The sequence below is a fragment of the Nycticebus coucang genome, chromosome 12 (assembly GCF_027406575.1).
Source record: "Nycticebus coucang isolate mNycCou1 chromosome 12, mNycCou1.pri, whole genome shotgun sequence".
NCBI lineage: Eukaryota > Metazoa > Chordata > Mammalia > Primates > Lorisidae > Nycticebus > Nycticebus coucang.
In genome coordinates this window covers 8,410,640-8,424,867 of record NC_069791.1, presented here as the reverse complement: position 1 = coordinate 8,424,867, position 14,228 = coordinate 8,410,640, and the positions used below count along the sequence as shown (strand labels likewise).

Here is a 14,228-nt window from a genome sequence, read left to right as displayed (position 1 = left end):
AGGAGGAGATCTTACAGGGAACTAATATTTACAGTGTGCTTGTTACTCTATGTACATTCTTTAATACTCAGAACAATACTCTGAAGTAGTATCAATATTTCCATTTTACAGATGAGGAAACTGAGGCCCAAAGAAGTTAAGTAACTTTCTCAAGGTCATGCTGTTGATTCATGGATCTGAACCCAAAATGTGACGCCAAATCTCAAATCTCTTCCTTTATATCTCATTGTCTACTAGATTTATGTTCTAGACTTTTACCTGTGACAGCCCAGAGGGAATTTCTAGGCTTTGCCCACTGCACCTTTCCTAGGTTGGTAGAGACCTTCAAGCTGTGTGTGAGGTGAAAGGGTCTAGGGTGGAGTCTTACAGGATTCGCGGGGTGCTGGGCCAGGAGACTATAGCCACAGAAGGGAGGGGCACATATGAGGGCAGTAATCAAGGTCAAGGGCACTTCTTATATATCTTTATCCACAATTCTTCGCACAAAGCAGCTAGAAATGTGCTTGTTAAAGGAATGAATGGGCTCGGCGCCTGTGACACAGTGGTTACAGTTCCAGCCACATACACCAAAGGTGGCGGGTTCCAGCCCAGCCTGGGCCAGCTAAGTAACAATGACAACTGCAACAAAAAAATAGCCAGGCGTTGTGGTGGGCGCCTGTAGTCCCAGTTACTTGGGAGGCTGAGGCAAGAGAATTGCTTGAGTCCAGGAATTTGAGGTTGATGTGAGCTGTGATGCCACTGCACTCTACCGAGGGTGGCATAGTGAGACTCTGTCTCCAAAAATAAATAAATACATAAATAAAGGAATGAAGGAAAGAAGGGGAAGGAGAAGACCTGGCCATCTGAGTCATTGAGAATGGAACTTTGAATAAATATGCCTTAAGGAGAGACTTCTTACCTGTTCTCAAGTGTCCTAGTATGTCACCACCTGGTGCTCTATCCACACTGTGAACTCAAATGGACACTTTTGCCGTGTGTGTGTGTGTGTGTGTGTATGTGTGTGTATAAACACATAAAGAAGGTATCTGTTTCTCTTGGCCTCAGGGATCTCTCAGGCCTTGTAGCCTGATCAGTCTGGGCAGGCTGAAAGAAAAAGGCTGACTCGAACCTGGAGGACCCGTCTCTGAGTAACCTGGACAGCAGACATTAACTATGAGAGCTGGATCTTAAGGTTGCCCTGAGACATAAAGGCTGAGAAACAGGGGTTCAGGGAAGCATGTTATGATTGGGAGCAAATCCATAGGCACAACTTCCTTGCCCTAGAAGGTTTTTCCAATAATTCCAAATTGATTCCTTTAGGCTCTCTGGCTCATCCTGGTGTGAGGAGATGGGGCAGGATGCAGTGCTGGGAGGAGGGTTGTGGGGTTGGTCTGTCCACTTAGGCCAGCTAAACAGGAGGGCACAGTGGGAGGTGGGAAGCGAGGAGAGATGAAGAGAAACCCAGGGCCCCCTGCCAATTCTGACTCTATCTCGGCTCCACAGCTGGTATTTCCTTGTCTGTTTTTGCCAGATATTTTAGGGCTGTACCTTTGTCTAGCTCTGTATTGTCCCTCACCTAGCCCTCCCTGTCAATCTCTCACTTGAAGATAAATGCTGACAGGGGGCCATTTTGTCTCAGGCAACATCCTTGGAGCTGGCATTTTCAGACTGACCATTCACTCTTCATTCCGGGGAATGAGGGCTACAGGAGTCAGGAGGGTTCTGAACAACGGAAGGACATTGACTATCCCCTTTCCTCTTGTTTTCTCTAGTCCCTTAGGGGCCCAGTTTGGGGAACTGGGGAACTGTTTGAGGAATTAATGGAGGGGGGCACCTCAGGATGTCTGGGAAGGTGAGGCGAGAGTGAAGGTGGGAGAGATGATCTCTCCAAACCTAGCCCCTGCTCCTTCCTGTGACGGCTCCTGTTAGCCTCTGCAGCATTGAGGCTAGCTCTGGGCTTCAGAGTCCTTTATGTTTGTGGGCTTTGCCCTGCTTGACAGAAGGTAGAGAATAAGCCGGCGAGACGGCTCTGTGTGTCTTACTTCTCCCCTACTCCTCGGGAACCTGGGGGATGGGGCTTGGCCAAACTTAATGGCCTGAGTCATAGCAGAAGGGTGTCTGGATCACTGTATATGGTAGGTGTCTTGTTTTGCCCTTTGCACATGCAGAATCCAGTGTGACTTTTTTACTGGACCTGTGTAATTATCTTTCTGTTTGTGTCTCTCTCTGCCTTGGTTTTTGTCAGCAGGGCCCCAGTGCCTGCTGTCTGGGCCACTCTATCTGTACCAGATATGGGAGGGATGACAGTGAGGAAACTCTCTCTGTCTCCTTCATTCAAGTGTCTACTTGCTACCTCTCTCAGGTCTCCCAGAGGTTAAGTGGGTTCTTAAAGAAGCAAGAAACCAGGACCATCGAGTACCTCATTTGGAAAAGCTAGGCGGGGACCTGACTGCAGGGTTCCTGGGACAGAGTCAGTATTGTTTGGGGTGGCCTGGAATTCCTTTGATATTCGAAGGGTGAGCTAGGGCTTCTTTTAGCTTTGGGGGAGTCTCATAAAGGAAAATAGAGAGTGGAGGTAATATTCCCAGTGGCCAGCATCTCCTAGAATTACCATGGCAACAATCCCTAGGGGTGTCACCATGGAAATCAGGCCTGGCATTTGAAGTTCAGTTTCTGCTAAGTGTTTGCAGAGGGCTGAGCAGGTTGGTCATCTTTCAACCCCTGTCCTTACACCCCACACACGTATTAGCTCTAGTCGGCATGCATGATGGAAGGTATAGAAAGGTGCTGGGGTACACGGTGGGCAGAAGGCTTGGAGTGGAATTGAAGGAGAACAAAGAACCAGAGACTGAAGCTCTGAAGAGAGGCCTTCCGGAGAGGGCTGAGAAGCATTTCGACTGCTGGGGGTGGGAGAGAGATCGGATCTCAAGGGCATTCCTAACAGGTAAAGGGACTCTGAGTATTTCTGTTTAACAACTCACAAGGTCTTTGATTACCTGGAGGTGGAGAGGGTGAAGGACGTGCTCCTGAAAGCAAGGGTGGAAGAATGGTATACTTCTGATAATTGCAACAAGGGTGGAAAAAGGAAATGAGAGGGGCTTTAGTTCTGTTTGGGAACACTTGGAGAAATGTCTACAAGGGGGGAAGGGTGGGGAAGAAAAAGCCCCGATGAGGATTTAATGCAGTGGTGACATCTTAGTTCAGTGATTACTGTGGCCGCGCAAATCTGGAATCAGATGGCTTGAGTTTGACAACAGCTCTATTATTTCTCAGCTCTGTGACTGTGGGCAAGTGACCTGCCCTCTCTGAGCCTCAATTGCCTCATCTATAAAATGGATTACTGTGAACATTAAATGAGATAATGCAGATAAACTGCTTTGTAACAGAGACAGAAAGACAAGAAACCCTTGATGAGAATTAAATGTTTTCATTATTTTATATGCTGTCTCCCCACAAGCTAACTTTTGACAAAATCAGGAAGTGGGTAACGTTTACCCCTTTTACTAATTGTTTCCTTCAGGTCCCAAGTATCTTCTTGTTCCCTTCATCAAAATCTATGTTTGTTCATCAAATATTTATGAAGAGCATCTTGTAGGCCAGAGACTCTGTTTGGTATTGGGGATTTAGAGGGAATCCTTGCTTTCAAGAACATCTGGATCTGGGCAATGATCCACAATCTGCAGAGTGGCCTGGGCAGAGGAGCATCAGAAATGGCTTTTGCTAGCTGTGTGTTCCAGATTCTGATAAGGAGCCTCCCACAACATAACACAGTCTGATTTAAAGTAATTGTGTGTTATTAGAGCTGTAAATAATGGTGATGTATCCCATGTCTAGAGGCAGAAAAAGTAGAAAACCACTGGTCTAGTTATTCCCATGAAAAGATCAGGAAAAATTAATTCATCCTGAGTATAATCAATAGAAAATTAAAGGAAATTTACACTTTTGGAGGAATAAAAATCTTAAGATAAAGATATACAGAGCTAGACTTGGAGTTAAGGGCCCAGCCGAGAGTAGGGAAGTAGATGACAGGCCTTCCCTGAACCCCTGAAATCATAACCTGTGTCAGGTGGCTTTCTCTGCTTATGAATGTATTAAATGCACCGATTTTTGGCTCTTGGATATCTTTTATCCTCACAGGAGATCTTTTATCCTCTCTGCTTTTTTTTCTTCTTCCCAGCCTAGGCTGAGGAAAAGGGATTCATGAGATAGTAATTGGCTTCAGCATTTGGAGAGCGCCCTCCATTTAATGCATCCAGGGGCTTATGGAATCCTATAGCTGGGAATGTTTTGAGTGTGTGTGTGGGTGTGTGGGTGGCTTGGTGCTCCTGTTCCTGGGAGGTAGGGAGGGTTAAAGTTGGCTTCAGAGTTACATTTAATCCCTTTTGGCTGAATGCCTGGTTTCACGAAGCCTGTAGAGACCATTGGTGGAGAAGAGATGAGAGCCATTGGTCTGAGACAGAAGTATTTGTTTCTCTTTCTTGGCCACTGGGTGGGAGAAATGTGGGATTAGTTTAAAACTCAAGAATTAAGGTAGGCCAGGTGCAGCAGGTCATGCCTGTAGTCCTAGATAGTCAGGAGGCTGAGGCAGGAGGATCACTTGAGCCCAGGAGTTGAAGGCTACAGTGAACTATGATGATGCCACTGCACTCTACCTTGGATGGCAGAGTGACACTCTGTCTCAAAAAAAAAAAATTAAGGTAGATTTTTCTTTAGTAACAAAAACACTGATACATTTTAATGTTGACAACGTTAAAGAGGAAGAAAAGCACATAGAAGAAACTAAAATCACCCCAAATCCTACCACCCCAGGAAAAGCACTGTTAATAATTTGATGTATTTTTGGGCGGCACCTGTGGCTCAAAGGAGTAGGGCTACTGGCCCCATGTACCAGAGGTGGTGGGTTCAAACCTGGCCCTGGCCAAAAACTGCCAAAAAAAAAATAATAATACTAATAATTTGATGTATTTTTCCAGTGTTTTCTATATATGTATACATATATTAATTTTAATAAAATTAATACAAATCAATTTTATTTAATAAAATTATAATTTTAATAAAATTACATATATATTGTTTTGTAACCTATTTTTCCACCAACAAAAATATTATTAATGCCATCATAAATATTTTCACATGATCTTATTTACTATTTTATTTTATTTTATTTGTTTATTTTGAGACAGGGTCTTGCTCTGTTGCCTACGCTAGAGTGGAGTGGTGTTATCATAGCTCACCACAACCTCAAACTCCTAGGCTCAAGTGATCCTTCTGCTTCAGCCTCCCAAGCCTGGCTAACTTTAAAGAAATTTTTTTATAGCAAGGCATGGTGGCTCATGCCTGTAATCCCAACACTTTGGGAGGCCAACGTGGGAGGATCACCTGAGCTCATGAGTTCAAGATCAGCCTGAGCTAGAGTGAGACCCCATCTCTAAAAATAGCTGGGTGTTGTGGCCGGCCCTTGTAGTCCCAGCAACTCAGGAGGCTGAGGAAATAGAATCGCTTGAGCCCAAGAGTTTGAGGTTTCTGTGATCTATGACGCCACGGCACTCTACCTATGGTGACAAAGTGAAACTGTCCCCACCAAAAAAAAAAAATTTTTTTTTTTGTAGAGACAGGGTTTTGCTATTGCCCAGACTTGTCTTGAACTCCTGCCTTCAAGCGATCCTTCCACCTTGGCCTCCCAAAGTGCTAGGATTACAGGCGTGAGCCTCCTCGCCTGGCCTATTATTTTATAATTTTTAATTTAAATTTTGAATACGTCTTACATGCACATGTGACAAAATTCAAACAATATAAAAAGGCATACAATGAAAAGTAACCCTTCTTCTTACCCCACTTCCCCAGCCACCTGGTTTCTTTTTCAGAAGGCAACCATTATTACCAGTTTCTTGTGAATCCTTCCAAAAACATACTATAAGCAAATACACACATACATGCTTTTTTTTAAAACACATATGTCTATGGTAGCATGCTATAATATTGCTCTGCATCTTGCTTTTTTCTTTTGTTAATTCTGGGTCTCGGAGATCCTGTCATATCAGCACATAAAGATTTGGGGGGAAGGAGGGAGGAGGCAATGGGTAAAAACCTAGATAACCAATACAATGAACGCTGCCCTGGTGATGGCACCCTTACACCCCTGACTCAAGCATTATATAAGCGATCCACGAGGCCAAAAACATTTGTATACACGTCTTTATTTTGAAATTACAAAAAAAAAAAAAGATTTGTCTCATTCTTTTTAATAACTGTATAATTTATTTTAGGAATATGTCATAATATGTAACTGGACTTCTCGGTGAATATTTACAGTTACGCTAATTGTTTGCTATTACAAATGGTTAAATGACCTTGTGTATATAACATATATTTTTGCGGGCGGCACCTGTGGCTCAAGGAGTAGGGCGCCGGCCCCATATGCCAGAGGTGGCGGGTTCAAACCCAGCCCTGGCCAAAAAAAAAAAAAAAAAAAAACATATTTTTGCATATGTGTAGTATGTCTGTGGAATAAATTTTTGGAAGTGACTGTTGTATGCATTTAAAAATGTAAAAGCCAGTTTCCTTTCATGGAGCTGGGCCTGGTATACATCCTTCACCAGTTGTATATGTGAATAGCTACTTACACTTTCATCAATGCAATGCATTATCTATTTTATTTTGGCCCTTTTGATAGGTAAAAATGGCGTCTCATAGCTTTAATATGCATTTTGCATCAATTCCTATGTTTAAAAGCCATTATAACATCATTTTGTGATGTTATAGTTTATAATAGTGTACAATTTACATAAAGTGCACAAATCTTAAGCAACTGACATGACATATTTTATAACATATGTAGACTCCCATAACCACTACTGAGATCAAGATCTAGAACATTTCTGTTGTCCCTGAAAGCTCCTTTGTTACCACAATAGCAGGTATCTGCAATTTTCACTTGTGGCACTACACATAAGTTCTGTCCTTTTTTTTTTTTTGAGAAGAGTCTCACTATGTCGCCCTCAGTAGAGTGCTGTGGTGTCACAGCTCACAGCAACCTCAAACCCTTCGGCTTAAGCAATTCTCTTGCCTCAGCCTCCCGACTAGCTGGAACTACAGGTGCCTGCAACACCTGGCTATTTTTTGTTGCAGTTGTCATTGTTGTTTAGCTGGCCCAGGCTGGGTTCAAACGCACCAGCCTCAGTATATGTGGTTGGTGCTGTAACCCCTGTGCAATGGGCACTGAGCCGTTCTGTCCATTCTTGAACTTCATAGAAGGAAATAATATAATGTGTACTCTTTTGTGTTTGAAGTTTTTCAACATGTTTTTGAGATATATTGATATTCTACTATTTTATTTATTTATCTATTTATTTATTTTTTGAGACAGAGTCTCAAGCTGTCACCCTGCACAGAGTGCCATGGCATCACAGCTCACAGCAAACTCTTGCACTTAAGTGATTCTCCTGCCTCAGCCTCCCAAGTAGCTGGTACTTCAGGCATGCACCATCACACCTGACCATTTTTTTCTATTTTTTTATAGCGATGGGGTCTTGCTATGTTGTCTTGATTGGTCTTAAACTCCTGGCCTCAAGTGATCCTCCTGCCTCAGCTTCCCAAAGTGGTAGGATTACATGAACCACCACATCCAGTCTTTTTGTTGTTAATTTATGAGAGTTTTTTCTTTTTTTTTTTTTGAGACAGAGTCCCAAGCTGTTGTCCTGGGTAGAGTGCTGTGGCGTCACAGCTCACAGCAACCTCCACCTCTTGGGCTTAAGCGAGTCTCTTGCCTCAGCCTCCCAAGTAGCTGGGACTATAGGCATCTGCCACAATGCCCAGCTATTTTTTTTTTTTTTGCACTTTTTGGCCAGGACTGGGTTTGAACCCGCCACCTCCCGTATATGGGGCCAGTGCCCTACTCCTTTGAGCCATAGGCGCTGCCCTAAAAATTTTACTTTTTTTATTTAATAATTAAGTGTTTTTATTTTAGATAAGTTTTGAATCTAAATCAAAAAGAACAAAAACACCCCAAATCCTACAGTCTGAGGATAGCCGATATCAGCATGTTTTTCTGTGCAAGGTATACATATATACATATACGTAATGTACAGGTTGAGTATCCCTTATCTGAAATGGTTGGGATCAGAGTGATTCAGATTTTGAAATATTTGCATTCTTCTTACCACACGAGCATTCCTAATCTGAAAATCCAAAATCTTAAATGCTCCTTTGAGCATGACCTTTAAGCATTTAAAAAGTTTTGGATTTATTTCAGATTGTATATGAAACCCGCACATTGTACCCCTTGATTGCACTAATGTACACAGCTATGATTTAACAAAAAAAAAAAAAAAGTTTTGGATTTTAGAGCATTTTGGATTTTAGATTTTCAGATTAAAGATGCTTAACGTGTAGGTGTAGGCATATGTATTTTATAGTATGTTTGCACACTATTTAAAAAAAACGAAAAACCTTTTTAGGCTTGGTACGGTGGCTCATGTCTGTAATCCCAGCATTTTGAGATGCTGAAGCAGAATTGCTTTAGGTCAGGAGTTCAAGACCAGCTTGAGCAACATGTCGAGACTCCATCTCCATAAAAAATTAAAAAAACTAGATGAGTGTAGTAACACATGTCTATAATCCCAGCTACTTGGGAGGCGGAGCCAGGAGCATTGCTTGAGCTCAGGCATTGGAGGTTGTAGTGAGCTGTGATGATGCCACTGCACCCTAACCTGGGTGACAGAACAAGACCCTATCTTTAATAAAAAAGAAAGAAAGAAAAAAGAGGAAAAGAAAAGAAGAAGATGGACTCTATAGTAAAACAACTTGACTCTTGTCAAGTTGTTTTAGAGTCTCCTCACACTCAATGGCAGGAAAACACAACTGAGAAATTTGTCACTTATGGTAGAGAACAAACATGGTCTCATTTTATCTTACCATCTAACCAGAGATTTACCTTTACATAATTTTTTTTTTTTTGAGACAGAATCTATGTCACCCTCAGTAGAGTGCTGAGGCGTTACAACTCACAGCAACCTCAAACTCTTGGGCTCAAGCAATTCTCTTGCCTCAGCCTCCCAAATAGCTGGGACTATAGGCATACACCACAACTCCCAGCTATTCTTGTTTGTTTGTTTGTTTAGCAGGCTAGGGCGGGGATAGAACCCACCAGCCACAGTGCACGTGGCTGGTGCCCTAACCACTGAGCTACAGGTTAGGTACAGGTTAGGCTCCAAGCCAGGGATTTAATATGAACAGATATCAAATATGTTCTTTGTTGATTGGGTGCTGTGCCTCATGCCTGTAATTCTAGCTCTCTGGGAAGCTGAGGCGTGTGGAGCCTCAGGAGTTTGAGACCAGCCTGAGCAAGAGCAAGACTCCATCTCTACTAAAAATAGAAAAACTAGCTAGGCATTGTGGTGGGTGCCTGTAGTTCCAGCTACTTGGGAGGCTGAGGCAGGAGGATCACTTGAACTCAAGAATTTGAGGTGGTTGTGAGCTATGATGATGCCACAGTGCTCAACCCCAGGGTGACAGAGTGAGACTCTGTCTCAAGAGAAAAAAAACAGCCAGGCGCAGTGGCTCACACCTGTAATCCTAGTACTCTGGGAGGCTAAGGCGGGTGGATTGCCTGAGCTCACAGGTTCAAGAACAGCCTGAGCCAACATCTCTAAAATAGCCGGGTTTTGTGGCGGGCGTCTGTAGTCCCAGCTACTTGGGAGGCTGAGGCAAGAGAATCACTTGAGCTCAAGAGTTTGAGGTTGCTGTGAGCTAGGATGCCATGCCACTCTACTGAGGAAGTGACAAAGTAAGACTCTGTCTCAAAAAACAAAACAAAACAAAACAAAAACAAAAACAAAAACAAAAAAATTGTACGTTCTTTGTTAAGCTTCTTGAGTTGTAAGTATTTTTTAGCATTCTTTTCCACAAGCAGGATTTACAGCATACAACCTGAATTAAACAAAGCACTTGTGGATCTGAATGATTTGCTTCCTAGTTCCTCTTCAAGCTGGTTCTCTGCTTAAGGGACATTCGTATTTCTGGTATCACACATTTCTTTCACAAAGAGAAAGCTCCGTACATGTGCAGATTTCATTTACACAACAGGGGACCTGCTATACACTTGCTAACTCTGCATCTTCCACGTAGTACATCTTGAAGATCACCCACATCAGGACATTGGATCTAATGAGGAAGATTTTGTTAAACTTGAGGGGTTTTTTTTTGGTTTTTTTTTAGCCAGGGCTGGGTTTGAACCTGCCATCTCCGGCATATGGGGCCGGCACCCTACTCCTTTGAGCCACAGGCACCGCCAACTTGAGGTATTTTTTAATGTTAATAAATTGTTCTTCTGTTTCCATGGCTTATTGCTCTATTGTCTTTTCTCATGTGGTTTGTATGAGAGGGTTGAGAGCAATGGGGTGCTGATCCGTCACACCAAGACCAAGGTTCCCTCCCACAGCCTCAGTGTGTGACAGTCTTCTCCCATTCAGACACAACTCCTGGTGTCAGTGCTAAACTTTGCTTCTCTCTCTTGTTTCTCTCATCCTTCCAATTTTCCATATATTTGGGCAGCTAATGAACAGGGCTCCTTTCTCAGGCTGGTGAAACAGGTCAGTGGTCGTTCTTCTCCTTCACTCTCTGCCTGCTGATATTTGACATCTTTTGTTTTCATTCCAGGGGAAGCCATATGTCTTTGACCGTGTATTTCCCCCAAACACGACTCAGGAGCAAGTTTATCATGCGTGTGCCATGCAGATTGTCAAAGGTAAAAGATATATTTTTAGAATGTATGTTCTTAGGCTCTCCATTCTCTTCCCCACTTACCTCCATAGCATTTCTTCCCCACCATCTCTTCCAGATGTCCTTGCTGGTTACAATGGCACCATCTTTGCTTATGGACAGACATCCTCAGGGAAAACTCATACCATGGAGGTGAGGGTTCTGACTCTGAGGGGGTGAGGAGACAGGAGGGCTGATGGGGGATCAAAGAATCTCAGTAGGGAAGATCCAGTAATTAAAGATTGCCTGATCCAGAGGCAGATGGGTACAGAGGATGAACTAAAGGACAGTGTCACAGGGGTGGTTCACTGGAAGCCCTTCAGCCTGGGGCAGTTTACCCTGATTTCCACTCATCCAGTTTTCTGGTTCTGGTCTGCACAAGCAGCAGCAATGAAAGTGCAAAGGGCTGCTCAGTCATCACTCCCTCCCCTGAGAGGTGGACATGGCCTGTACTCCTGCCTTACCTGGCCTTCTTCTTCACGCTGACCTTTGTACCCACCTGTGCGCCTCGGAGCTGTCTCATTCTGTCTGAGCCCCAGCTTCACTCTCAATGCCCTCACTCCCCAGGGAAAGCTGCACGACCCCCAGCTGATGGGAATCATTCCTCGCATTGCCCGAGACATTTTCAACCATATCTACTCAATGGATGAGAACCTCGAGTTCCATATCAAGGTGACCAGGAGTGGCAGCGGGGTGTTTTTAGAGGGGCCTGGAGGGAAGATCCAGGATGAACCTGCTGAAAACCTGGGGCTCCCCAGCTTGAGCCCTCCCCTCAGCTCTGTTCTTCCTTGTCAGAATGTTCTTTCCTGTTTGAGCAGGTTACATAGCAGATAGGCATTCCTCACCTTTCACTCCTTTCTCCCAAACCAGGTTTCTTACTTTGAGATTTACCTGGACAAAATTCGTGACCTTCTGGATGGTGAGTGTTTTGCTCAAGTGAGTGCGGGTGTGTGAGGAAAAGGAAGACCACGTTATTCTTGGGGTTGGGTACTGCCTGGCAAGAGGTGCAGGGGGCACATGAGACCCAATCCTTCGTCTCCACTCACCATCAATTTCCAGAAACTGAGAGGGTGAGAAGATGAGCTTATGAGCTCAGGCCTGCAGATGAACAGCCTGAGAGGAGATGATCTTGAGGAGGAGGAGGCGGGACTGAGCTTTCAGCTCGTGCAGGCAGTTTAAGTCTTCTTCCCTTTAGCACATAGAAGAAACCGCCATCTGTAGACCTCAGGGTGAGGTGGAAGTCTAGGCCTTGCTCACTCTGTATACTCTTTATTCAGTGACCAAGACAAATCTGTCTGTGCACGAGGACAAGAACCGTGTGCCATTTGTCAAGGTGAGAATGGGGCCAGTGCATTGAGAGTGTGGGGGAGGGGTGAGACAGGTCAGTGACCTGGAAGTTGGGGGTGGCTATCCTGGAGAAATGAGATGTGTTAAGAAGCCAGGAGGAATCTGGGAGCTTAGAAAAGACACTGCCGGGTGGCGCCTGTGGCTCAGCGGGTAGGGTGCCGGTCCCACATGCCAGAGGTGGCGGGTTCAAACCCAGCCCTGACCAAATTAAAAAAAAAAAAAAAAAAAAGAAAAGACACTGCCTTAAAAGGTCATTTGGGCTCGGCACCCCTAGCGCAATGATTAGGGCGTTGGCCACATGCACCAGGGCTGGTTCAAACCTGGCCTGGGCCTGTTAGACAACAATGACAATAGTAACAAGAAAATAGCTGGGCATTGTGGCGGGCATCTATAGTCCCAGCTACTTGGGAGGCTGAGGCAAGAGAATTGCTTAAGCCCAAGAGTTTGAAGTTGCTGTGAGCTTTGACAGTATGGCACTCTACTGAGGGTGACTCAGTGAGACTCTGTCTCAAAATAAAAAAAAGGTCATTTGGTCAGTGTGCAGGCAGTTTCATAGTTTCATTTGCATATCAATGCAAATGTTTATGGGTCAATGTCCATTTGTCCCCTGCAGGGTTGTACTGAACGCTTTGTATCCAGCCCAGAGGAAATTTTGGATGTGATTGATGAAGGAAAATCAAATCGTCATGTGGCTGTCACCAGTGAGTAGGGCTCTTGAGGGGGTCTTTTGTTTTGTTTTGTTTTGTTTTGTTTGGAAACAGAGTCTTGCTGGTTGGAGTGTGACCATAGCTCACTGCAACCTCCAACTCCTAGGCTTAAGAGATCCTCCTGCCACAGCCTCCTGACTGACTAGGACTCAAGGCGTGTGCCATGGCACCTGGCTAAATTTATGGGGGCTTGTTCTTTTTTTTTGGAGACAGAGTCTCATTCCATGCCCTGGATAGAGTGCCATGACATCATTGTAGTTCACAACATTCTCAAAGTCTTGGGCTTGAGCAATCCTCTTTCCTCAGCTTCCCAAGTAGCTGGGACTATAGGCATTGGGTCTTGTTCTTGCTCAGGCTGGTCTTAAACTCCTGAGCTCAGGCATTCCACCTGCCAGCCTCCCAGAGTGCTACCAACCCCTTGAGGAACTCTTGAGTTGGGGGCTCTGCCTCTCTTTTGTGCCTTTCTGTGAGCAAGGGCAGGCTGTGCCCTCCAGAGGAGGAGTGGCCCTGGTCTGTGTGCCCCTGCTGCCTGGGTGCTGTGGCAGCTGGGCTAGACCTGCTGGGCACCTTCTCTCTTGGTGGGTGGGGTGTTGGTCCATGGGGCCTGGGGCTGGGGACTTCAGCTCCTCAGGGTGGTACAGGTCCTGTTCGTCCCTTGCCCCTGCAGACATGAATGAGCACAGCTCTCGGAGCCACAGCATCTTCCTCATCAACATCAAGCAGGAGAATATGGAAACCGAGCAGAAGCTCAGTGGGAAGCTGTATCTGGTGGACCTGGCAGGGAGCGAGAAGGTTGGGGGGAAACCTTGAGGGAGTGGCCTTTTCTTTTAAAAAAAATTATTTATTTATTTATTTATTTATTTTTTATTTTTGGCCGGGGCTAGGTTTGAACCCACACCTCCGGCATATGGGACCGGCGCCCTACTCCTTGAGCCACAGGCGCCGCCCTAAAAAAAATTTTTTTATTAGGATACAATTAAAGTTGCCATAAAGTTCACCATTTTAAAGTGTGCAATTCAGTAGTTTTTAGCATGTCCCAAGTGCACCCATTGCCACTAATTTTAGAATATGACCTTTCATGGTCACTCCCCATTCTCCCATAGCCTCAGCCTAGTCAACCACTAATCTACCTTCTGCTTCTGTGGATTTGCCTATCCCGGTGTTTCACATCATGGAATCATGTGTTATGTGGCAGGAAGTGAGGCTGAGGGAGCCTTTGGCAAGAGAGTTGGGAGAAATAGAGAAGGGCCTTTCCTCTTTTGTTCCATCTCTTTTTTTTTTTTTTTAATTTTTTTTTTGTAGAGACAGAGTCTCACTTTATCGCCCTCGGGAGAGTGCTGTGGCATCTCAGCTCACAGCAACCTCCAACTCCCGGACTTAGTGATTCTCTTGCCTCAGTCTCCCGAGTAGCTGGGACTACAGGCGCCCGCCACAACG

The 14,228-nt window shown here is 44.7% G+C and overlaps 1 protein-coding gene across 1 annotated transcript in view; it reads left to right on the top strand.

Annotated features, from left to right (window-relative positions):
- Positions 1 to 14,228, top strand: part of KIF5A (kinesin family member 5A) — a 33,902-nt gene that overhangs the window by 1,354 nt on the left and 18,320 nt on the right. The window contains exons 2-8 of the mRNA XM_053554934.1: positions 10,636 to 10,723; positions 10,817 to 10,890; positions 11,305 to 11,409; positions 11,608 to 11,656; positions 12,015 to 12,070; positions 12,698 to 12,785; positions 13,459 to 13,583. Of these exons, the coding sequence (XP_053410909.1) occupies positions 10,636 to 10,723; positions 10,817 to 10,890; positions 11,305 to 11,409; positions 11,608 to 11,656; positions 12,015 to 12,070; positions 12,698 to 12,785; positions 13,459 to 13,583 (585 nt within the window). The remainder of the gene's footprint in view (positions 1 to 10,635; positions 10,724 to 10,816; positions 10,891 to 11,304; positions 11,410 to 11,607; positions 11,657 to 12,014; positions 12,071 to 12,697; positions 12,786 to 13,458; positions 13,584 to 14,228) is intronic.